This window comes from Petromyzon marinus, chromosome 61 (assembly GCF_048934315.1).
Source record: "Petromyzon marinus isolate PM22_M1 ecotype Great Lakes invasive population chromosome 61, UKy_Petmar_22M1.pri1.0, whole genome shotgun sequence".
NCBI lineage: Eukaryota > Metazoa > Chordata > Hyperoartia > Petromyzontiformes > Petromyzontidae > Petromyzon > Petromyzon marinus.
Window position 1 is genome coordinate 10777178 of NC_133727.1, and position 24735 is coordinate 10801912.

Here is a 24735-nt window from a genome sequence, read left to right on the forward strand (position 1 = left end):
GGGAACAAACGTCAGGAAGATCGAGGAAGCAGCCCTCTGACTGTGTGGGCCAGGCTAGTGACTGCGTGGGTGCGGCTAGGTAAAAGTCACACTACTGGAGAATTCAACATTTTCCATCCATGCATCATCCGGTATCTACATCTACTGCCATTGTCTGTGCGAGTGGATGCGGTTTAGGGGTGGGGACCACGAGCAGCTTCGTGGAATATCAAATCCCCAGGTATCTTCTGCGTTAGGTCCTTCATAACAACGTAGTGTTTGTCTGCGAGTTCTCTTGAACTCAATTCAGCTCTCTGAGCTTCGTGCTTATTGGTTGATAATCTTAATCACAAAATAACAACGACTTGTTCCCCGCACGCCAGGTGTCCGCTTGCGGGCCGCGAGCTCCTCCCTGCGGAGGGCGGTCCCGGAGACGGCGGTCCGGCGCCGTGGCTTCTGGCGACCATCACCGCCGTGCCGCTGCTCTCTGCACTCCTGGCGGCCGCGGCGGTGGGTGCGGCGCTAGCGCTGCTTGCCCGGCGCCGCCGCCGCCGCCGTTCCAAGGCTCGGGGCTCCGCAGCGGTGGCATCGGCGGCCGGCCCGGTGGGGTTGGCGGCAGAACGCCTGGCGTGCGAAAAGCCGGCGCCGAAGGGCGGCAGCGTGAACGAGGCGTTCGTGCATGACGGCGGGACGGTGTGCCTAAGCCGGCCCGACATCATCGTGGAGCAGACCGAGAGCCGGCCCTACGCCATCGTTGACGAGCGGGCCCTGCGCCCCGCCGCTCCCCGGCAGCGTCAGCACGGGAGAATGTTCGCCATGGGGCGGCAGCTGGATGAGGGTGATGAGGAGGAGGAGGAGGATGGGACGATGAGAAGGGGCAGCCACCACGGCCGGCCCGAGCACTACGACCTGGAGAACGCGAGCAGCATCGCCGCGTCCGACGCGGACGTGGAGATGCACTACCGGACGCTGCGTGCGCGTGGGGCAGACACCACGATGGGCCATCGTCCACAACATCGTCATCCACCTCTGCATCATCATCATCAGCAGCAGCAGCTGGATAAAGAGGAGCTTCATCACAAGCACCACCAGTGTCTTTATTGCTCTCAGGATTGCCTCAGTCAGAAACCCGACACCTGTCACTCTATCTGTCAGTGTCACCATCACCCTCTTCATCCTCATCTCGAGAAGCAGTGCACTGATGACAGTCTGCATCGTCGACGGACGAACCACAACCTCGTCGGCCAGGAACCATCCCTTGCCAAGCGACCGGGCGCCACTTCGTCCCAGAGCCACGCTGGTGACACCTCTTCCTCCTCCTCTCTCTGCCGCTGCAACCGTGGCTCGTGGCCACGGTCGCCCGTAAACCGCACGTCACTCCTTTCGGACCGCTTGGACGTGCTCGCCAGTTTGGCCAGCGCGGGGGATCTCTCGCGACACAGGGCGGCCGGCCGCCAGCTGGCGACACCCTGCGGCGGGGTCGCCGGCGCGAGACGCTCGGAGGAGTTTCCCTTGCGGGCCACGGCGACGACGACATTCGGCCTGCGGCGCCCCTCCCCGGACACCGTGGCCTCGTTCGCGCCGCCATCGCGACTTTCCCGCGAGGAGGTGGCGCGGCTCGGCGTGCGGCCCCCACCGCCGCCGAGCCCGCCTGGAGAGGGGGGAGACGGCGAGGGCGGCGAGAGCCCCGTCTGTGCAGGGGAGCGGCGGCGCGTGGAGGCGGAGGAGTCGGGCTCGGAGGCGCGCACCGACAGCCCGTCCCCCGATGGATCCTTCACCGGATCCGAGATGGAGTTCGAGTTCAGGCACCGCCCGAGCGAAAGTTGAGCTCGGCTAGGCGCGTCGATCTATGGATGGACGGCGCCGAAGTTCCGGGACGTGATCCTGAGGGGCCCCCCCCTGGGCGCCCTGACCATCTTGCGAACATGTCGCCGAGTAATTGGAAATGGAACAAGCGGTGGCGGCCAGTCGTTCAACGATTTTTTGCTGCCGGGGCCGGGTGAGAGGATGACACTTTGCCCTGGGTGCTATAAAGTCATGGGCTACGGCTCTATTGATGAACTTGAATATGACGATATATTTATTTACGATATCCTGACATCCTTAAATTTAGGAGCAAGGCCTTGTGTGCTTTGTTTAGTAGTCGAATGCTTCTGTGGGAAAAAAAAACTGGAAAAAATTTCCGGCCTGAATGCTGTCATTTTTGAATCGCACATCTTCTGTAAACCCACCGCAATTTTTTTTAATAACCAGCAGCTAAAAAATGTAAAATGTTGTATTCATCGAGAAGATGACGTTATGGGTGTTTGCCTACCTCTGATAACATGGGATCACAGGTACCTTCCTGCAAAGGATGAATCACGTTTGTTGGACTCTGAAGCTTTTATTCTTTGTTCGTTAAAAAGTTTTGTCGAAAAGAAATTGTCTAGCAACTTAGTTGCATTGGTTACTTGACCGTCTGTGCGTGTTGGTGAAGGGGAGTAGGGGGGCATCAAAGACCTGGACCACAAGTGATAGCTCAAAGAAGTGGCTTGTTATCACGTGGAAATGTATAGCAGCCAAATACTCTAAATGCATGATGTTGATTCTAAATATGGAGGGAAAAACCAGAGGACCCAGAGAAAAATCTACACACTTCAAATATACAACAGACATCAGGGTTGGGATTGGACCCACGTCCTCTTGTATCACACGCTACTGATGCTAGCCGAGGCTGGGAATTAAACTCAGGTTGCCAGGTTCGTAGTGCAGTGCGCTAGCAACCACTGCATCAATGCCCACGCCACAAATCAAGTGAGCCGAGCACGGGATTGACTTCCATTGGCCTCTTGAGCCGCTGTTTCATAATCGTTTAAAATTACGTTTTAATGTACAGTGTTTACAAGTACAGTAAAACCTTGGATTGCGAGTAAGGTCTGCGAGTTTTTTGCAAGACGAGCAAATTTTTTTAAATAAATATCAATTTTATAAACGAGCGAGGTCTTGCAATACGAGTAGTGTACGTGTAGACGCTTTGTCTGCCGAGCGTCACGTGATCACAACTGATATACGAGTGCTTTGGATTACAAACACGTTTCCGGAACGAATTATGCTCGCAATCCAAGGTTTTACTCTATTGCTGTCCCTGCAACAACTGTGAAACGCAATGTTTACAATACAAGTTACTCTGCTGCATGCAAGTCATGCGTGCCTGTGTAGTATGTATTTACGCGCGTTTGACTGCGAGCATAGCAGGCCGCATGTGGCCGGTAAGGGGCCGTCCATAAATGACGTCACGTACCTGGGGTGGGGGGGAGGTCAGACATTTGTGACGAGGGGGGGGGGGGTTTGAGAAATGTGACGTCACATCAAAATGCGCAACTTTAAATAAATATAGACAACACGTTCTACTTAATTAAATATGCTTTTTAATAAATGTTTTCTCCTACAACATCAGAGTACAGCGCCACATTAAATACGCACTACAATGACAATAGTTTAAAGCGATTTGAAGCATGTTTAAAAAAAATTGGGGGGGGGGGCATTGCTTTGTGACGTCATATTTGAGGGGGGGTCTGACTTTTTGTGACGTCGTGCGACGAAGGTGCGGGGGGTCAAAAATCGTCCAAAATCGCGTGACGTCATTTATGGACGACCCCTAAAGACTCCTGGGAGTGGCTCCACGACACGATGGTCCGGTGATAGGATACGGCAGTCCGAGACGAGAGATGGCGATCAGTGAGATGAAAGAGAGATAAGCGAGATCGAGATGAGGGCTGTAAGCAGGACACACGTGTGATGAAAATGATAAACAAGGGTAAAGATTAATAGTTAAGGTTTGTTTTGGGTTAGATCGTGTGAATATAAATGTGTCGTTAAACCCACCACCACCCGACACAGGCAATTAGTAAGGTTTGTCACGTAAACAAAACGTGGCAATTAGTTACGACTTCAGTACACCGGTGTGTTGGAGAGTAAACCTACAACATTTACAATTTGAGTACGACTTTTCGCTGGTAATTACAACCAGCTCCATCAGGCGATTTAGCCAGAATCCCGGTCCACAGCGGCCAACCGTAAAGAGAGGAGGGCCCTTGCCTAAGATCGGCAAGTTCACCAAGCATTGATTCAAGCAAGGCTGACTGTCGATGAGATGAAGTGTGTCGAAACCGGGACTTGAATAGTAAAAGCTATAAGGAATTTCGTTTTTGCCATGGAAACGAAACACCACGTGCACGTGCCCGGTATCTTCGGACACACTTGCAATGGCTCACGTGTTCACTTCAAGCGCGCGCGCGTACAGCCGAATTCTCACTCCACCGCTCGACGAGGGCCCTCCCCCCCGTGCCACGTGTGGATCGTTCGGGTTTTGTGACCGTACTTCGCTATGCTGATCAGTCCGGGTTTGAAGGTGGGGAAGCAGATACGTGGGAGCACAGTAGAGTAAAATAATGGACTTCGCAGCACTGCTGTCTGCTGTCCGCTGCGTAGCACAGCAGCAGCCTATGGCACCTGTTATGCATGGTGGTCGCTACCCATCCAAGCACCACCTACGCTCGGCTCTGACCAACCACTGCTGCACTGTAACCACCCGAGTAATGTATTTCCAATTTGGCTTCTGTTATTTGACAAAACATTTTGCGAGGCACACTTTGTACAAATGACAAAATAAATCGAAATGTAACAAGCACGTGTTTATTTCCATACATATATATAATCTTATACGCAATGAAGCTTCATGTACAATATAGAGTTAATTTGGTCCGGCTAAATAAATCACGGTTGTGCTGTCATCGTGGGGGAATAAGGCCTTGGAAAATAATTGGGTGCTGCTACATCATCTGACAATTCATCCCCCCCCCCGTCCTGCCCAGTAATTTGATTTGTCACGATCCGTAGAGTCACATTCCAATTAATCGATTCTGTGTTAATCTCATTTGTATTAATCTCATTTGTATAATTGGATTCCTCTACGGCGCACCTCCGATTAGCACGGTTGCCCAGAGACTCAACACTGCCCATAGACTATCACTACCCATAGACTCAACACTGCCCATCGATTATCACTACCCATAGACTAACACTACCCATAGACTAAACACTGCACCTCCGATGAGGACGGTTGGCTACGTACGGTGCGAAATAAGTTCAATGTACACACGTACATCTCTTTCTTTAGCCTAGGTGTGATGAACCTATGGGCTTGCGACTTCACTTCATAACACGTCCCAACATTTTTCGTGCGGACAATATTAATCCCAAGTTTAATTTCGTTTAACCCAGGCGAGGACGAAAAGAGACGGGGACAGTCTCCCTGGGCAAAGTATATTTAGCCCCGCACTAATCGGGCACGAGGGGAGGGAACGGTGCCGGATTATCCGAGGACCAAAAATAGCTACATATGGAGTAGCTACGGACCACGCACTTTCAAGGGCCCCGCGCTAAATGCCTTCAAGCTATCAATTCCGGTTCAGTGATTCTGCACTTGCTCTATTACTATAGTAATCTACCGCCTTCAACTGTTATGAACGACTAGGTGTTTAAGTTTCGCGATTTGTCGTATTATCTGGCTGTACAAGAAAGGAAAAAATACAATTACTTTACTATGCAAGTTAAAAATTAGTGTTTTAATAATTATGTTTTACATATTATTTAGGGCCCCCTTAAAACAAATGCAAGAGGTCCCGCACTGGCTTAATCCGGCACCGGGAGGGAACGTTTTCGAGGTGAAAATTTCGTCTCCGATTTGGCATGCTCGGTCGCCTCCGTCACGGTCCAACTCTGCCAGATTCGAAATTGACTCCGCGTTGACTAATTTGCGACTACAAACAAAGACAAAGATCCCCCGTGGAGCCTGTAAACGGGCTGTTGGGGGGTAATTGCTGTTCGCGAGTAGCATCTTTGAAGGCCGGCACTGTGGCACACGAGGGGGTGGGTTTCCAGAACCACGCCAGACCGCCTTTGTCTCCCCAGTGGCGATGATTTTACACACCGGGAGGCCCAGGACCGGTTCAGATGATCGTCACTCGTGTTGGCCGTGAACGGGAATCGAACTCGGGTCGCCGGGATCGTAGCGCAGCGTGCTAACTGCTACACTACGGCTGCCCAATTGCGATTACACACACACACACAGTCACACACACACAGTGTCACACACACACAGTCACACACAGCAGCAGCAATAATCTCCCCCCTACTGGCAGCAGACGAATGCACACGAGGTGACTCTTGCAAACGAGACTCATCCTGATCTCTTGGGTTCTCACCTGGTCAAACAATGCACTTGAAACAAGGGTTACTTCCAGGGCCAAAGGTGTGTGTGGTTCTTGTGCGGCCTTGGCAAAGGTTTTTTAAAGTCCTTTTTACACCCCAATAAGGTAACAAATAAATTCCCGATCCCTGCTTTAGCCTAAACATATACCGTACTGTGTTCGCATAAAATATATTTAAACAAGAATAATTCATTGATAATTAAATGCACGATTCGAATCGTGTCATAAATCTATTTCAATCCGTGAATCATCGCACGTGCGGTGAAGAAATGAAACAAACTGGACAATCGTTACGAACATCACTTCGTGGTTCAACTTGAAATAAGACACCCCATAAGTAAATCGTACAAAGCATTAATATAAAAACATGGCTACTGCATGACCTGCGCGGGCATTGTACAAATAACGGAGGAGGGAAATCAATGCGATGAATAAGTCAAGTACAGGGACTCCTCTACTTACGAACGAGTTAGGTTCCAGAGGTCTGTTCGTAAGTCGATTTGTTCGTAAGCCCAACTTTACTCCTGTCGATTTCAAACAAGTTGTTACGGCCACGTACACTAAACACGGGGAATGACTATAAAAGTTGTATAATCTCCTGCAGATGTAGATGCCACTGGTTCTTCACTTCACGTGCTGCAGATGTAGATGCCACTGGTTCTTCACGTTATGCAGATGTAGATGCCACTGGTTCTTGATGTTCTGCAGATGTAGATGCCACTGGTTCTTCACGTTCTGCAGATGTAGATGCCACTGGTTCTTGATGTTCTGCAGATGTAGATGTCACTGGTTCTTCACGTTCTGCAAATGTAGATGCCACTGGTTCTTCACGTTCTGTAGCTGTAGATGCCACCGCCGCCATCTACGACTCTCGGTCCGAACAGGCAATTGGACATACGGACAGGTTTGTTCGTATCTCTGAGAGTACTTAAGTCGAGTGTTCGTAAGTAGAGGAGTCCCTGTAATTTTTTATTCATCTATCTATCCGGGAGAGCCACACTGACTCATTGTACTTATTTTCAGGAGGGTCCTACATTGGTTTTTATTTTTTTACATTTTCAGTCAATGAATGATGAGTCATGTTTATTATATGTGTGGGAGAAGAAACCGGAGTGCCCGGAGAAAACCCACGCACGCGAGGAGGCAACACTCTATCCCCCCGTAAAGATGGGAACAGATGCTGATAGGTCAACTTGCTGTCAGTTTAACACGTAGGATTTTGTGACCAATATTATCCATAATAGAGGATTTTTTTGGGGTAAGATCGTGTAAAAATAAATGTTTTCCTTAAACCCGCCACCACACGACACAGCCAATTAGTAATGTTTGTCACGTGAACAAAGATGCCAATGAGTTACTAGTTGTGGGTTTACTCTCCAACACACAATCGGTGTGTGGTGAACTAGTAACGAATTTGCACGTTTTGTTTACGTGACAAACCTTCCTAATTGGCTGTCTCGGGTGGTGGCGGGTTTAACGACACTGATATTTACGCGATCCAATCTAAAAAAAAAGTTATATTATGGACAACTTGCTGCACTGCCTTCTGCTGGCGAGCCACGGGTATGATACCTCGGGAAAGGAGTTTCACAACGGTTGTGCGATCGACCAATCCTCGCCTCCACTGTTGGAACCTCCGGATAAGCACGGTTGGGCCACGTACGATGCCAAAGAAGTTCCACATACGTTTATGCTTGAAAGATTTTAAAGAAGGAATCCGGCGCCAATTTTCCTTCTGGAATTGTCGCGTCGAATCTCAAAGTTCAATGTGCGTACACACACCGTGCTGGAGTGGCGGGCACGGTGGCGGCTGAACTTGAATGTGGACGACGCGCTTAGTCGAGTCGGCTTTCCGGGGAGGATGGAGGTGATGGGAGAGGGACGGAAAATGAAACATCGCGTGGCATCGTTTCAAACTGCCACGCCAGGAGATATAATCGAACCGGCGCCCTCTCCGTTGCAAGTCTGTTGATGCTCACCATTACGCCACTGTGGCAGCGTCCCCTGGGCAAAAATATTTTTTCATATTAAAAACAATAATTATATTAATCTCCATTGACAAAAAATAACACTTATATAATACATTACAGCACTGAGTTGAGCACAAATATCGTATGCGATTACAATACTGGCCAAATAGACAGTTTTTAAGAATATAGAATAGATGTGGAGGAGCAGTGGTGCAGTGTTCTATGAACCCAGTGAACTGTTTGATTCCAGGCCGTGTCTCCCATTAGAGATGAGTGGAATCTGAACCAGTTATGGGCCCACCCACTCACCCCGCCACCACTTCACCAACCTGCGCTGACCTGCATCGTGAAGCATCGTCCAACAAATCCCCATGAACTAGAAGAGGGGAGAATCTCACACAGACCATCGTCATCATCACCATCACAACTCTCGAAACAAAACACTCACAACTCTCGTCTTGACGCGATCCACCAACCTACCCTCAGTCATTGGGCTATACAAAACGCACTAGGATAGCAAAGGGGACACTAACAGCCTTTTTCCACTTGCACGTGTGAGCCGTGCCAGCACGGGGTCAGCACGGTATGGGTGGTTTTCCACTGGCGCATTACCGACACACGCTGCACCGGCCTCACAGGACCACGTGTGAATCTGACTCAGGCCCAAGCCGCGCTAGGGGTGGGGCTAGTGACATGTGCAGGCACGATGCCGGTCAGTGGACAACTCTGTGTTGGCTAAATGCGTCTTGACGTCGCGAATTGAGGGTGACGTAAGCGGCACGGCTTGTGCGGTGGAAGAGCAGCCCACGCTCCCTGACCCGGTGCCAGCACGACTCGGATACACAAGTGGAAAAAGAGATAGAAATACTGCAAAGACGATGGGTGAGGGTGCCGAGTGGACTTGCTCGATGGATTCTCTGTGCAGGGGTGAACGCATCTAGGTTTCGCTGGGGGGTACCCGGGACAAAAACCAGACGCCCATGGGTTCCTTGCGCCCCTTCATGGGCACGGGGCCCCGGTACTGGAGCAGGAAGTCGGGGTCGCTGTTTTCTGGGGTCATGAGGCAGCTGTGGAAGGCAACAGCAGCGGCAGCGATGAGCGGCGGAAGCGAATGTGAGCTTGATGTGAGTGCCATTGTGATGATTGCAGCAGTGAGTGCGCGATCACGATGTCTGTAATTCTAATGTCAGTGGGTGAGTATTTGAAACTGCTTTTTGTGTGTTTAGTTTGTCGTCCTTCCCCGGCCCACCGATAGCCATGGTTGGTTACATACAGTGCGAAAGAAGTTCAACATACATATGTGTATGATGCCAGTAGGTGAGTGTGATAGCAGTGGTGAGTGTGCTGTCTGTGGTGTGATGTGCATGCGATGCCGAAGTCGGTGGGTGAGCATGATGGTGTAGTTGAGAGTGATGACGATGTGGTGGCGAGTGTGACGTCGGTGATGAGCGCCATCGTGGAGGTGACGCGTGCGACGTGGGGTTGAGAATGTTTACATGCACGCGTCATCGTGGCAGCAGCTATGACCGCCGAGTCAATGGCAAAAGCGACGCTGCTCGTGGACACGACGTCGGCCGTGACGGCAGATGCCGACCGTGAGTTAGGTTTTCGGTGGCGAGGGTCGCAAAAGCGGCGACCGTCTCGTGCGCGTCACGGGCGCGACGCGAGCAGCGACAATGGCGACAGCGCAGCCAAGTCCAAATGGCGTGGTGCCGAGCGTTCAGAACGTACGTTGAACTTCTCGCGCACTGTACGGAGCCAACCATGCTCATCGGAGGTGCGGGGGAAGGACAACAGACTGAAGACTGATTGATGATGGAAGGATGTTCAGAAGGGGATGATGGTGATTTCTCAAGGGTGATGTATTTGCTGCTGCTGTGGTCGAGGAGGAGGAGGAAGTGTTGGTGCTGGTGTCGGCGACGAGCGATGGTGAGCGGTGCTGGTGGTGGTGGTGGTGAGCCCGCTACCGATAAGTGTCCTCGGACACATTGATTTTCCCCGGCCGTCCCGTCGTCTCGGTCCTGCTCGTCAGGTTCACCGTGTTGCCGAAGAGGCAGTACCGGGGCATCCTCTGTCCGATCACCCCGGCCACCACCTCGCCGGAGTGAACGCCAATCGTTATCTGTCACGCGAGCCCCACCACACACCGTAGAAGCATTCGTCCACTCGTTTAGCCTCAGCGCGGGCTGGCGACATTGCCGGGCGGCAGTGCGTTTTGCAGGGGATTGTGGTCGCGAGCCAAGCGGATGCCCTGGTTAATACTGCAGGTACTCTATGTTAACGCGGTGGACATTAAGAAAACTGGTAACGTTAATTGAACAAAGGGTAGGCCGTTAAACTAAACTATAAAACTAAAATAACTAAACAATTTTTATTTTACCAGGTGAGGCCCACTGAGTAGCTAGTTTTCAGAAGTGGCCAGGCTATCATAAATGATAGCTCAACAAAGTGGCTCATCATCACGTGGAAATGTATATCAATCAAATAATTTAAACGCATGATGTTGATTATAAATGTGTAGGGAGAAAACCAGATGCTCTGGAGAAAAATCCACGCGAGCACGGGGAGAGAGACATGCAAACTCCAATATATAGGCGTCAGGGGTCGGGATCGAACCCATGTCTTCCTGCATGCCAGTTAAATGAGTTAAGTTCTCACCACCGTGAGCTCTCTCCTCTCCCATGCCTTATATCCTCTTTCACGACCCCTCCTAGCAGCTTTTCTCAGCAATAAACAACTTAAATCAAACTCCCGCCTCATCTCCCAGCCCATCAAACGCTCGTTCACTATACCAACAGGCCCATCGATCATCAGTCGCTGTTCCGCCCTGACCAGTCAGGATCTGCCCGACAAAAACACTCAGTAATTGATAACGGACCGTCTTTAACGTCTTGTTACACAAGTGCTGTCCAGGCACCAACCCTGCTTAGCTTGTGAGGCCCGACGGGATCCACATTGGCCTCACCCAGTAAATCAGAAGAATCGGGATCTTTACTCAGCCTGAATAAATCCGATGAGCTACAGAGCTCTTTATTCACAGATGCCCAGTAGGGGCACGGGGTCAGAAAGTTACAACAAACAGAAAGTTACAACAAACAAACAGAAAGTTACAACAAACAAACAGTGACACACAAACACGACAGGAGTGCAAAGCATATGAAATGTAAGCAAATCACAAAAAATGAGGAAATAAAATAGATTTTAGTTTTTCAGTTCAAATCGCGTAAGTACACCGATTCCCAAGATTGCAGGAGGCAGCACAACAATGGCAAGAACAGTCCCAGACCACACGAAGACAACACAGCAGTAGTCCCTCAATAAACTTGCACATTGACATTGGACAATCGGTACTTGCACGGGTAAGGCTGAGTTACAATTCACATTGACAAACGCGGTTGTGTCCGGCACTAATCCACTGCTTCAGGATCCTTTTCGAAGGAAGATATTACGATGTTCATGGGAGGAAGTAAACAGCGGTTGTTTCAAAACGCTGGCTCTGCAACGGCAAAGGCTTAGTCACCTCTTCCTATTAAATAGTGAACACCTCTTTCTCTCTCTCGCTTTCTCTCTCTCTTTCTCCCCGGCACCACCCAGGCCCCCGCGCGGCTCACCTGCACGGCCTTCCCGTCCACCGTCACGCGGCCCGCGCTGTCGATCATGTCGAGCGCCAGGCGGCACACGGAGCGAGCGTGGTGCGGGCACGGCTCCGGCAGTCCGCTCACCGTCATGTACTTGTCTCCCACCGTCTCCACCTGCCACGCAGAATCCACCACCACAGTCGTCGTCGTCGTCAATGGCAGCAACAGAAGGATCTCGCTTGAGGCGACATAGAGGAAGCTTTGAGATTTCTCTTCTGTAGCCAAAGCACTTTTAAATCTGGATTGAAAACTAATTTATTTGGGGTTGAGCTTTGTGTTTAGTTTGTTGTCCTTGCCCGCGCCTCCGATTAGCACAGTTGGCTACGTATGGTGCGAATGAAGTTCAAAATCCATACTGCCCATAGACTCAACACTACCCATCGACTCAACACTGCCCATAGACTCAACACTACAAATATACTCAACACTGCCCATAAACTAACACTACCCATAGACTCAACACTGCCAATAAACTAACACTACCCATAGACTCAACACTGCCCATAGACTCAACACTGCCCATAGACTCAACACTACCCATCGACTCAACACTGCCCATAGACTCAACACTACAAATATACTCAACACTGCCCATGAACTAACACTACCCATAGACTCAACACTGCCCATAGACTCAACACTACCCATGGACTCAACACTGTACCTCCGATTATCACGGTTGGCTACGTACAGTGCAAAACGAATTTCAACGTACTTCCATACAAAGCCTTCGTCTTAAATTCTGGACAATTATTACTGCTGATATACAAAGCATGAGTAATGCCGAGGTTGGAATCCTGCTGTTGTGGTATCTTGGGTACAGCTGCCAGTTCCTACCCCACCGCACTTGAGAGACTTCATCGCGAAGCAGCCATGGTGATTAATGATCCAGCACTCGGTGACAGCTGGGGTTAAAGTCTCACCTTGGAGACATGAGGGTTAGGGTCAGGGTTAAGGTCTCACTTTGGAGACGTGAGGGTTAGGGTCAGGATTATGGTCTCACCTTGTATACGTGAGGGTGAGGGTCAGGGTTAAGGTCTCACCTTGGAGACGTGAGGGTTAGGGTCAAGAATAAGGTCTCACCTTTGAGATGTAAGGGTTCGGGTCAGGGTTAAGGTCTCACTTTGGAGACGTGAGGGTGATGGTTAAGGTCTCATCTTGGAGACGTAAGGGTGAGGGTCAAGGTTAAGGTCTCACCTTGTAGATGTAGGGTGAAGGTCAGGGTTAAGGTCTCACCTTGTAGATGTAGGGTGAAGGTCAGGGTTAAGGTCTCACCTTGTAGATGTAAGGGTGAGGGTTAAGGTCTCACCTTGGAAACTTGAGGGTCAGGGGCTCACCTCGTTGACATGATATTATGGTTAAAGTTGAGATATCGCCTTGTGGGGGTTAGGGTTAGAGCCAGGGTCAGGACCTCACCTTGTAGACCTGAGGGTCAACGTTAGAGCCAGGGTCAGAACCTCACCTTGTAGACCTGAGGGTCAACGTTAGAGCCAGGGTCAGGACCTCACCTTGTAGACCTGAGGGTCAACGTTAGAGCCAGGTTTTGGACCTCACCTTGTAGACGTGAGGGTGAGGGTTTGGGCCAGGGTCAGGGTCTCGCCTTGTAAATATGAGGGTTAGGGCCAGGGTCTCGCCTTGTAGACGTGAGTGTGACGGTTAGAGCCAGGGTCAGGGTCTCACATTGTAGACGTGAGAATGAGGGTTCGATCTGGGGTCAGGGTCAGAGTCTTGCCTTGCAGACGTGAGGGTTCGAGCTGGGGTCAGGGTCTTGCCTTGTAGATGTGAGGGTGAGGGTTCGAGCTGGGGTCAGGGTCAGAGTCTCACCTTGTAGATGTGAGTGTGAGGGTTTGAGCCGGGGTCAAGGTCAGGGTCTTGCCTTGTAGATGTGAGAGTGAGGGTTTGAGCCGGGGTCAGGGTCTCGCCTTGTAGACGTGAGGGTTGCGACGTGGGTCGGTGAGGCAATCGAAGCGCGTGTAGAGATCGTTGAGGAGCCTCACGATCACCATGGCCCCCGTGGCGGTGGCGTGGTGCGAGCAAACCTCCTGGAAGCCCACGATGCCGCTGAACAGCAGGGTTACCTGCATGCGGGTAAAAAAGACAAATGTCTCCCCACGTGTGGCTTACACAGGCTGCGGGGGCAAGTGCTGTTAGCGAGCGCCTATTAAGGCCGGCATGGCACACGAGGGGGCGGTGTGCCCGGCCGCCGCCTTTGTCTCCAGAGATGTTCACGCACTGTACCAGGTACTCATTTAAGGCTGACCCAACCTAGCGATCGCCCCAATACAGCTGGGTATTAGCCTCGGCGTGGTAGTTAGCGCACGGCGCTACAGATCTGGTGGCCTGAGTTTGATTCATGGCCGCAGTTTACAGGAGTGGCGAGTGATATCTGAATTGATCCTGGGACACCTACACTCACCAGTGTGGTGAAGTATTGTCAAACAACTGGCATGGAGAGGCTTTCACCCATTAATGGATTGATAATACATATACACAACATCAATCTTGCATTTTTATTGAGCTGAAAATGCAATTCAACAACAGTAAAACTTGTGTGCATACCGGAAATAAATGATATCACACTCAGATAAAAAAACTAAAGTTTCTTTAACAGTAAAGCACAACAGGAATTCCAGCATAATTTGCAAGTCGAGATTAATCATCAATCTTGGGTATATTCTGCATGTGGTGGCAAGATTTTAACTACCTTGCCGGGTATACAGGGGGTCGTGGGTTAAATCTCAATCCTGACGCCTGTATATTTGGAGTTTGCATATTCGTGTGGATTTTTCTCTGGGTCCTCCGGTTTTTCTCTCCAAATTTAGAATCAACATCACGCATTTAGAGTATCTGGGTGCTTTAAATTTCCACAAAAAAGCCACTTCGTGACAAGATCATTTGTGATAGCCGGGTCGCTTCTGAAAAGAGCTTTGAAGCTCAGTGGGCCTTACCTGGTAAAATACAAAATAGTTTAGTTTAAAATTTCACAAAAACAGGACTATCCTGGCCGCGTCGGAACGTCTTGGTAGCGTCAAATTCCAACCTGCCCAGCTGCCTTGCTTATTCGCGTAACGCACCGGGTGGCACCGCGGTGCCTTGGAGATCTAAACTACCTCGCCTGGTATGCAGGAGGTTGTGGTTTCGATGCCGACCCTGACAGCTACTGTATATTTGGAGTTTGCGTGTCTCTCTCTCCCTGTGGTCGCGTGGATTTTTTCTACGGGTTCTCTAGTTTTTCCCTTCACATTTACAAACAAGCGTTTAGAGTATTTGGCTGCTATAAATTTTCATGCAATAAGCCACTTCCTTGAGCAATCATTTGTAGCCAGGTTGCTTCTGAAAAAGAGCTACATAGCTCAGGGGGCCTTACCGGTTAAAATAAAAAAAATAGTTTAGCATTAACTAGTTTAGGATGTTTACTCCTGACATGCTTGGATTTCAATTCTAATTTCTTCCAATATGCAATAACAGCGCTTACAGGTACCCCTTAAATACAACGTGCGTCAACATTAGAGGTGTATAGACGACATATTTGTTATTTAATTGTCACTTTTAAAGATTCATAATTCCATTCACAAATTATTATTTTTGTATAATTGTGATGAAACAAATTAAAACCAAAACAGCAATGAATGCAGCGTGAAGCTAAGGGATCAATGCGAATACCTGTAGATCAATTGTGGCAGCTGCTATACATTTCCATATTTTAGAAACAACGTGCACTTAAGAGTATTCTGCTCCTTTAAGTTTCCACATGATGATGAGCCCACTTGGTTGAGCTATAATTTGTGCTGGCCAGGTCACTTCTGACAAAAGAGTAACTGCATAGCAGCTCAGAGGGGCCTTCTTGCCTGGTACAATAAAAACATAGTTTTTATCCTTTAGGTTAACATTTTTTTTTCTATTGAGGCAATGTGGGGGCCCGATACATCACGTTGTGATGCACGTACACACACACACCGTCAACATTAATCCAAACCGTTTGTGAAAAGCAGATAGGGAATGGGCTCGCTGCCCCAAACCATACTGGGTCTCACCGAAAGGGGACAGGGTAACTTTACTTTTTAAGTAAGAGGGAAGGGATGACAAGAGGAGAGAGAGAGAGAGGGATATAACCAAAGCATGCCTGATATAAAGAAAATAAAAACACCAGAAGCGACCTAAACGATTATTTTTTTCTTTCCAACCCTCTGATTCCGACTCCCGTATAATTTCCAGTGGCTATGCCCCTTATTCTCGGTCAATGTCTCCCGACCCCTCCATCCTGCTTAACTCATTTCAGCTGTTGTATAAGGAGGGACCATCTGGCCTCGAATTTCCTCCTCCTTTCCCCTTGAGGTTATATAGTTTAGTTTGTGTGTGTGCGGACGGTGGAGTCCGCGCGCTGGAGAGCTCACCTGTGTGTACCTACGCGCCGGCACGGGCCGCTTGTGACGCAGCTCATTTGCCACGGATGGAGGCAGCACGGAGTAGAGGAGCCTGCGACCGGCCACCCAAAGGGCACACGCGAAGGGTTTAACGCAGCGCAACGCGGCCACAGGGTACAGCGACCAAATCGCTCGGAACAGCATCAGCAAAATATATAATCTATTTGGTGTTTGAACATCTTAACATAATGGAAAACAAAAGGTCCCATGATATGGCTGCTCACCCCGAGCTATAAGTGCTCTGATACGTGCATTGTCTTTGTGCTGTTCGCCTTTTGGCGTTCTCTGATCTGACACTGGTGGTGAGACTAGGCCATAAAGAAAACTGTCTCTGGTGTAGGCCAATCAGTTTCAAAGACAATGCGTACATTATTATCAGAGCATGTTTATTTGCATGTTATTGCCACAAGTATGTATGGTTAATGCATAGATTATTCCTCGCAAAAGGTATAATCTATTTTGTGTTTGAACATATTAACACGCCTCCTGTTTTATTTCCAGAAAGGGTAATACCTACTCTAATTTTTCATACTTTGATGCTGGCAAAAAGGTCCCATGATATATAATCAGAATAATCGGAATATTTACTTATACTGGGGGAGGAATCCGATGAGGTATGAAACAAACACAGCAGGAGGGCTGATGACGTAGGAGAAAGAGCTGCTGCAACAAGAGTTTATATAGGATTTTTGGTGGGCCCAACCCAAGGATAAGTGGGCAGAGCTAGAGAAAGAATTTGGACGTAAATCTTGACTTGAAGCTGTAAATGTGAGAGATTATGCATGTCAATGTGAGACGGCCCAGCCACCAGAGGCGTGCCAATGAGAAGATTAGCATGTCAGAGAGCCGGGCAACAGGAACAAAAAACCCTTAAGAGCAAGAGGTACACATGATGAGAGGGAGACACAAAGAGAGAGAGACACACACAAAGAGTCGGAAATAACAGCTGACATAGGCAGGTAGGATGGAAACATCACAGTCAGTTAAGATTTTACTTGGTTAATAACGTCCTTCCAATGATTGCTCAGTTTGTACCCATCTTCTCGGTTGAAGTTGTGTCTGTATTTATGTATCTGGTGGGCTTCATGAACAAATCTTTGATGATAGCCGGTGGGTTTGCAGAGTACCTCCGTCTTGGAAAAATACAATTTGTGTGAGTTCAGTGTTAAAACAATGATCAGCAACGACAGAGGTATTGGTCCTACCGTGTTTCAGATCTGCCTTATGTTCGCGAACGCGGTCTGAGAGATGTCGTTTCGTTTCCCCAATGTAACTGCTGCCGCAACCACAACTCAGTTTGTAGACACCAGGGTACTGCATGTCAGAAATCACATCCTTTATACATGGGATCAACTCACGGATTTTGTGTACTGTGATGAAACGAACCTGGATCTTGTGTTTGTTTAAGATTTTGGAAATAGTTTTGGTAACCCCTGCTATATATGGCAAAATGATGGGTTTGATTGGATTCTCAGATGGTTGTCTCCCCATAGCTGGGGAGACAGCTTTGCGGATTGTACGGTCAGAATATCCATTCATCCTAAGGGCTTGGTGTACGTGCTCCAGTTCACTGGCTAGGTGGTACTGGTCGGAGATGCAACGGGCCCTATGGTGTAGTGTTTTGATGAGGGATGGTGGTGGGAGTCAGGCTTTAGATAGGCATCCATGTGGGTGGCCTTCCTGTAGACAGTGCCCGAACAAGCCATCAGGTCTCTTCTCGATCAAAACATACAGGAATGGTAGCTTGCCATCATTTTCCACTTCCATGGTGAATTTAATAGATGGGTGTATGGAATTGATGTGGTTGAGAAATTGGTTCAGTGCTGGCAGGCCATGTGGCCAGATGACGAACGTGTCATCTACGTATCTCTTCCACAAGGAAGGATGTAGGGTGTCTGGATGGCATCTGTCTCAAATTTCTCCATGAAAACATTCGCAACCACTGGCGATAAGGGAGAACCCATTGGGGTACCCTCATTTTGTTTGTAGAATGTACCATTCCAGGTGATGTAAGTGTTGGTAAGGCAGTGCCTTACCAAAGTTGGTACATCTGGATTTAGTCCCTGTTGGACCAAGTCTTCAATGATTGCAATGGTATAAGGTACAGGTACCTTGGTGAACAGGGAGACTACACCGAAACGGACTAGCAATCATCTGGAGACAGTGAGATGTCCTTGATTAGAGAAACCAAGTGAGCTAAGTACAGCTGAGATGGTCTTGCCCGTGAAAGGAAGCAGGGTCTCAGACAGAAATTGGGCCAGTTTGTAGGTGGGTGAGTTAATGGTGGAGACGATAGGACACACAGGAATACCTTCTTTGTGGATTTTTGGAAGGTCATAAAACCTAGGTGGTCTAGCAGCCGAAGGTTTTAGAGAGAGCTGCTTGGTCGGTTCGATTAGAGAAGTCGAATTAGTGATGATATTGTTGGTTTTAGTAGCTAGGCAGTTGGTGCGATCCCTATTGATTTTGGTATGGCTGCCATCATTAAGAAGGTCCTGAATTTTGTTGTTGTAAGTGGTTTCATCCATGATGACAGTGGCATTGCCCTTGTCGGCTGAGAGGATGACAATGTTACCTCTCTTTTTTAATTGAGCGAGTTCAAAACGCTTGTCCTTGCTGATGTTGCTAATGGATTTCTTTGCGTTTTTGAGGATAGCAGCGATTTCAGATCTTGCCACGTCTGTCGGGATGTGTCCCAAACCTTTGAGGGCTACGTCGACCTGGGCAATGATATAATTTTACCAGGTAAAGCCCACTGAGCTATTAGCTTCTTTTTTAGAAGCAACCTGGCCACCAATGATAGCTTGACGAAGTGGCTTACCACATCAAAATTTATAGCAGCAAAATAATATAGATGAGATAACGCTTGCGAACCTGTGGAATCTCGGAAGCTCAGCAAGGATGATCCTATTCTTTGGTTCTTTCGGTAAAGTCACGTAGATAGAAAAAATGTAAGTAAATAAAATCAAAACTACGACGTTTCGATCACAACAAAAGTGATCGTCATCAGGAGGAAACAAAAAAATGACGATCGCTTGTGTTGTGATCGAAACGTCGTAATTTTAATTTTATTTACTTTCATTTTTTCTATCTACGTGAATTTACCAAAAGAACCAAAGAATATTAAATCCTGCAGTCACGAAAGTTTTAAGTCTAAAGTTGAGGATGATCCTGGATAGTACACGGATGGGTGACCACCACCACGCACAAACAGGATGCAATAGGCTGTGGGGCACTATGTCACGGGCAACAGAGGGCAATGCAGCATATCTCTCATTGTGCTTTAACTCTAAGCTCCTCGCATTCAACAACCTGCGCCGAGTGCCGCAGTCACCTCAAAGGGGCGTTTACCTCCTGGGTCGATCACTGGCCATGGCCATCATCAGCGGTGATATATTTACCGCAATCTAACTCCCCCCCCCAAAAAATCAACTTTACTATGGATAATCTGAACTGGCTCCCGGGGTCTCTTTCCAAGTCGACTCGGCCTCAGAGGAGTCTCCAGCGAATTTTGTTCGACATCGGCGGTGGGTGGGAGAGACAAAAAGCGGCCTTCGGCCCCCGGCGCTGGCCACATCATCCTCCGTACGTGGCTCGTGCCTGGCTCCGTAGGCGCTCGCTAACGTCCGTGTGGGGAGCGGGGGGCAACCTGTGTCTCCTTGTCTCCTTGTGTCCGCGTGCGTGCGTGCGTTCAAGTGGACGTCTCGCACCGGTCGGTCTTTTTTTTCTCGTCGTCGAGGGCGCGCAGAGCGTGCTGCAGCCGGTCGGTGAGCTCCTCGAGGGCAGCCGTCAGCCGGTACTCCTCGCGGAAGTGCTCGCCCAGCAGCACCAGCTCGCGGCTCGCGTCGTGCAGCGGCAGGTCGCTCAGGCACAGCCCGCGGCGAAGCAGCGCGCTCAGGTTCATCACGCTGGCGCCCGCCACCGGCACCGGCAGGAGGAGCCCCACCGTCGCAAAGGGGGGGGGGGGGGTTGGTCATCGAAGGGCGGTAGACGTGGTCGCATTACAGACACCGCCGCCGCAGCCACCAGTAACCACGGTCACCGCCAACGCCACCACCATCATCGCTGCTTCCATTATGACCACCACAGTCGCCCACAACTGCCACCACCAGCAGCAGCACTATCACAACCAGCAGCACAGGTTAAATAATTAGAGCCACCACCACCACCGATGATGATGGTGCTGATGACTACGGTGGTGGCCATGATGATAACCCGCTCACCTAGGTGAGCAAAGGAAGAGCAGGTTCTGAGCCTCTGGCAGGTGCACCATCTGCCCCTTGAGTCTCAGGCTCCCCACTTCATCCTCGGACAGCTCACAGTCATCAGGGCCCACGGACAGAACCCCTTCCTGCGGGCGACGACCACACACACAGCCCCAGTGACCACACACAGCCCCAGTGACCACATACAGCCCCAGTGACCACACACACAGCCCCAGTGACCACACACAGCCCCAGTGACCACACACAGCCCCAGTGACCACACACACAGCCCCAGTGACCACACACAGCCCCAGTGACCACATACAGCCCCAGTGACCACACACACAGCCCCAGTGACCACACACAGCCCCAGTGACCACACACACAGCCCCAGTGACCACACACAGCCCCAGTGACCACACACAGCCTCAGTGACCACACACACAGCCCCAGTGACCACACACACAGCCCCAGTGACCAGACACACAGCCCCAGTGACCACACACATCCCCGTGACCACACACACAGCCCCCGTGACCACACACAGCCCAGTGACCAGACGCGGCCCTCGCATAGACGTGAACAACTGTTGCGTGCAAGACACCCACTTTTAATGTCATGACAGCACAGCACCAATCGTGACCGAGCGATCTAACGTGCTGGATTAAGGCTCCAGTCTCTTTGGAGGCGTGGGTTTCAATCCCACCGCTGCGTGGAGTTTTTAGTTTATCGAACATAACTTGAATGTGAGAAATTGGGCGGGGTTTATCGAGGGAGGGGACGCCAGCTTATTGTGTGTCCTGGTTGAGTCTCCGATAAATGTTGTAGCTCTAATGATGTCATTAACAACCCCAGATCGAGAACGGAGTTGCTGAGAGTTTAATTTCAACTCTTGAAACCGTCTCAAGAACAATTTTGCATCGGATTGAGTGACAGATCTCGGTAGTGGTCTCTTCCGGACTGCCCACATTGCTCTGGCTCCACGTCCACAGCGGCCTGAACAATGCCTCTTGGCTTCATCGCTGTTACACTCAAACGTCAATAAGAGAGCAGTGGGCATTATCGCTTGGGTTAGAGGTACCGACCTTGGTGCGCAGCACGAAGACGGTGTTGATGTGGGAGAGTATCCCGTTGAAGGTGAACTCCATGTGCGGTCGAACGAGCGAGAACACGGACAACAGATTACAGCTGCCGGGCTGCAACTGCACTGACACACAGAGACAAAGATCCCCCGCATAGCCTTAAAATACGGTTGGGGCAAGTGCTGTTAGCGAGCACCTATGAAGAATGGCACGGCAAACGAGGGGGTGGGTAGCCAACACCATGCCCGGCCGCCTTTGTCTCCCTAGTAGCGATGTTTATATACTGCACCAGATACTCATTTGAGGCTGAGTAAACCTAGGGAAGGCTCAGGACTGATTCAGATAATCGTCACCGGTGTTGACCGTGAGCGAGGATCGAACCCAGGTCGCCGGGTTCGTAGCGCAGCGCACTAACCGCTACGCTACCGCACTGACACATGCGTGCACACATACACACGGAAAGCCAACGATGCTCCCGTAGAGCCATAGAGACTGTTGGGGCAACTGCATGGGCGGAGGGAATGCACATGTGAGGACCTTGGGACCAGTCGCCACACCTGCCGAACATTCGATATGCGATCAGTGGGCGCCACGGTGGCTAGGAGATGTTAACTACCTCGTCTGGTTTACAGGAGGTCGTGGGTTCGATCCCGACCCTGACGCATGCCTGTATGTTTGGAGTTTGCGTGTCTCTCTTCCTGAGGTCGCGTTAATTTTTCGCCGGGTCCTCCGCTTTTTCCCTCCACATTTAGAATCAACATCATGCGTTTAGAGTATTTGGCGGGTATACATTTCCAAGTGATGATACTCCACTTCGTTGAGCTATCATTTGTGGCCAGGTCGCTTCTGAAAAAGAGCTACAAAGCTCAGTGGGCCTTTCCTGGTAAAATAAAAAGAGTTTAATTTACGGTGAGGGGCAAGTCGAGAGCGGCGCTACTAACGCCGGCTGTCCTGACCTGCGGCAGCGCACGTGCGATCGCGTGTCCACACTGCGTGAGCACGAGCTCCGGGTCGAACATCAGGTGGAAGGGGAAGGCGTCGCAGAAGGTGCTGGGCCCCAAGCGTGGCTGGCGCCTAGGGCCACGGGCCTGAGGTCCCTCCTCGGTCTCCTCAATCGACACCGCCCCTCCAATTCCACCGCTGCCGCCGCCGCTGACACCGCCGCCGCTGCTACTGCCACTTTCCCGGATCATGAACTGCACGTGGTCTGAGTCTTCGCCCTTCTGGGTGACCACCTGGTGGATAGCGAGGAGAGCGAGAGAGGAAGACGGGTCGAGCGGTGGTGTCAACCAATGGCGAAAAAAACCCACCAATGACCAAGCGAAATGGACCATCGTCGTCGCGTGAATTGTTCACGCAGTTCACTCGTTATTCAATATCGTCATTGTGATTAATTGTCCAGGCATATCAATTTAAACTGTCCTGCAATATCACTTTAAATCCAAAATCTGTAAAATTATGAGAAAGCCCATCACAACAGGAACAGGCGCGAGGCTAGAAGCAAATATATTTTACATAACACTCAGCATGATGGGAGTTGTGCCTTTCTGCTGTTTGTGAGCAACACCTTTGTGTGTTGTTAAATCTACCCGAGCATTTCCACATTCCCATCATCTTGTTTTCTTCCCGTTATCATCATTATCATCGGCAAAGTCAATGTAATCGTCATCATCATCCTGAGCAACATCTAGATGGAAAACTAATTTCTTTAGAACTGCTTTTTGTGTTTAGTTTGTTGTCCCTCCCCCATACCACCAGTGAGCCACGGTTGGCTACGTACAGTACGAATACAAAACACAAATTCGGCGTAGGTTGGAATCCTGCTGTTGTCGTATCCGGGGTAAAGCTGCCAGTTCCCAGCTCACCGCACTCGATAGAATGAATCGTGAAGCAGCCAGGGTGATTAATGATCCAGCAACTCGCCGATAGTTGGGGTTCAACATCCTGTACATCAAGGCCGTATTTGTAATAAATATTGGGGGGGACACATCCCCCCCAATATCCAAATATGCTCAAAATGCCCCCCCCCATATATTGCTATAAAATAGATTTCTGTGTATATGATTGTGGTTATGGTTGTACTTTATAAACCCCTAATCTCTACCATTACATACAATGAAACAAGAAAAGGTAAAAAGAAAAAACAGGGCAATGTAATACAATAACACTATTAGACATTATTGTAAAAAAAAAAGTCCATCCTATGTGTTAGTGAATTTTTGTTATATTTTAGGCAGGAAATGGCAGGAGATTAGTTTTCAAATTTAGTATTTTTTATGGGGGGGGGGACCCCCAGACCCCCTGGAAGATTTGGTCCCCCCCCAATGTTGACTCCATGGCTACGGCCTTGCTGTACAAGCAATCAAACCGACACGGAAGAGCAATCGGTCGCCTCGCTAATTGGATTCAAGCCCAGCTAGAGAGACAACCACGACCACTACCACTACGACGGTGCCATTCGTGGCTGCGACGACGCCCGCCCCCAGCACCCCCCACCCCGACCTGCATGTCGACGCTGGTCCCGAGCAGGCGGCTCGCGACGGTGCGCACGATGCCGATGACGATGTCCTCCAGCCCCTGGCGCTCCGAGTAGTAGTGCAGCAGCAGAGCGCGCTCGCCCGGCACGTCCGAGCAGCGGAACGACGGCGCCCGCATGCCCGGGTACACCGTCGCCAGGTGGTCGTGCAGCGCGTCCAGGTTCTGCCCGATGGTCGGGATTGAAGGAAACGAGAGGCGTCGCGACGGGAGCCCCTGTCTTGCGAAGCGCGACTCTGGCTTTCGTTCGGTTTAAGCAGAGCTTCCAGCAGAATCAATTCAACGATGGAATTAAAATTAAAGAATGTAACTCACAGTAAAGGTTTCTTTTTTTGTTGGGTTAAATCGCGTAAGTGTAAGCGTGTCGTTGAACCTGCCACCACCCAACACGGCCAATTAGTCACGTAGACAATACGTGCCGATTCGTTACTACATTAATATTTACGAAATATAACCCCCCAAAAATTGCTTTATTACAGATAATAATGCTCACGAAAGCCTACATGTCAATAATATTTATTTACACAGGAAAGCCTCACTGAGCCTCAAGACTCCTCTTCAGGAGGGTTCTGCCATGTCTTCAAAGTAGAGGCGGTGATGATGCTCTGCGTTTCCCAAATGAGTAATTCTCCTAGGGTAATGTCACATTTT

General features: G+C 49.9%; 2 protein-coding genes and 1 long non-coding RNA gene across 5 annotated transcripts in view; 2 read left to right on the forward strand and 1 right to left on the reverse strand.

Moving 5' to 3' along the window:
• Positions 1-3158, forward strand: part of LOC116955726 (protocadherin Fat 4-like) — a 68223-nt gene extending 65065 nt beyond the window's left edge. Inside the window, exon 16 of the mRNA XM_032976992.2 lies at positions 363-3158. Within this exon, the coding sequence (XP_032832883.2) occupies positions 363-1806 (1444 nt within the window). The 3' untranslated portion in view covers positions 1807-3158. The remainder of the gene's footprint in view (positions 1-362) is intronic.
• A 1479-nt stretch (positions 3159-4637) lies between these two features.
• Positions 4638-24735, reverse strand: part of GUCY1B1 (guanylate cyclase 1 soluble subunit beta 1) — a 32117-nt gene continuing 12019 nt past the window's right edge. For all 3 annotated transcript variants that reach the window (XM_032976995.2, XM_076053552.1, XM_032976993.2), the window contains 10 exons: positions 24052-24249; positions 22506-22784; positions 21553-21669; positions 20486-20613; positions 19973-20170; positions 16233-16314; positions 13761-13916; positions 11812-11952; positions 10168-10322; positions 4638-9267 (listed from right to left, as the gene is read on the reverse strand). In XM_032976995.2, the coding sequence (XP_032832886.1) occupies positions 9138-9267; positions 10168-10322; positions 11812-11952; positions 13761-13916; positions 16233-16314; positions 19973-20170; positions 20486-20613; positions 21553-21669; positions 22506-22784; positions 24052-24249 (1584 nt within the window). In that variant the 3' untranslated portion in view covers positions 4638-9137. The remainder of the gene's footprint in view (positions 9268-10167; positions 10323-11811; positions 11953-13760; positions 13917-16232; positions 16315-19972; positions 20171-20485; positions 20614-21552; positions 21670-22505; positions 22785-24051; positions 24250-24735) is intronic.
• On the forward strand, positions 9685-16736 carry LOC142906088 (uncharacterized). Its single transcript, XR_012930057.1, has 2 exons — positions 9685-10129; positions 11795-16736. It is a non-coding gene; the product is annotated as an uncharacterized LOC142906088 (long non-coding RNA).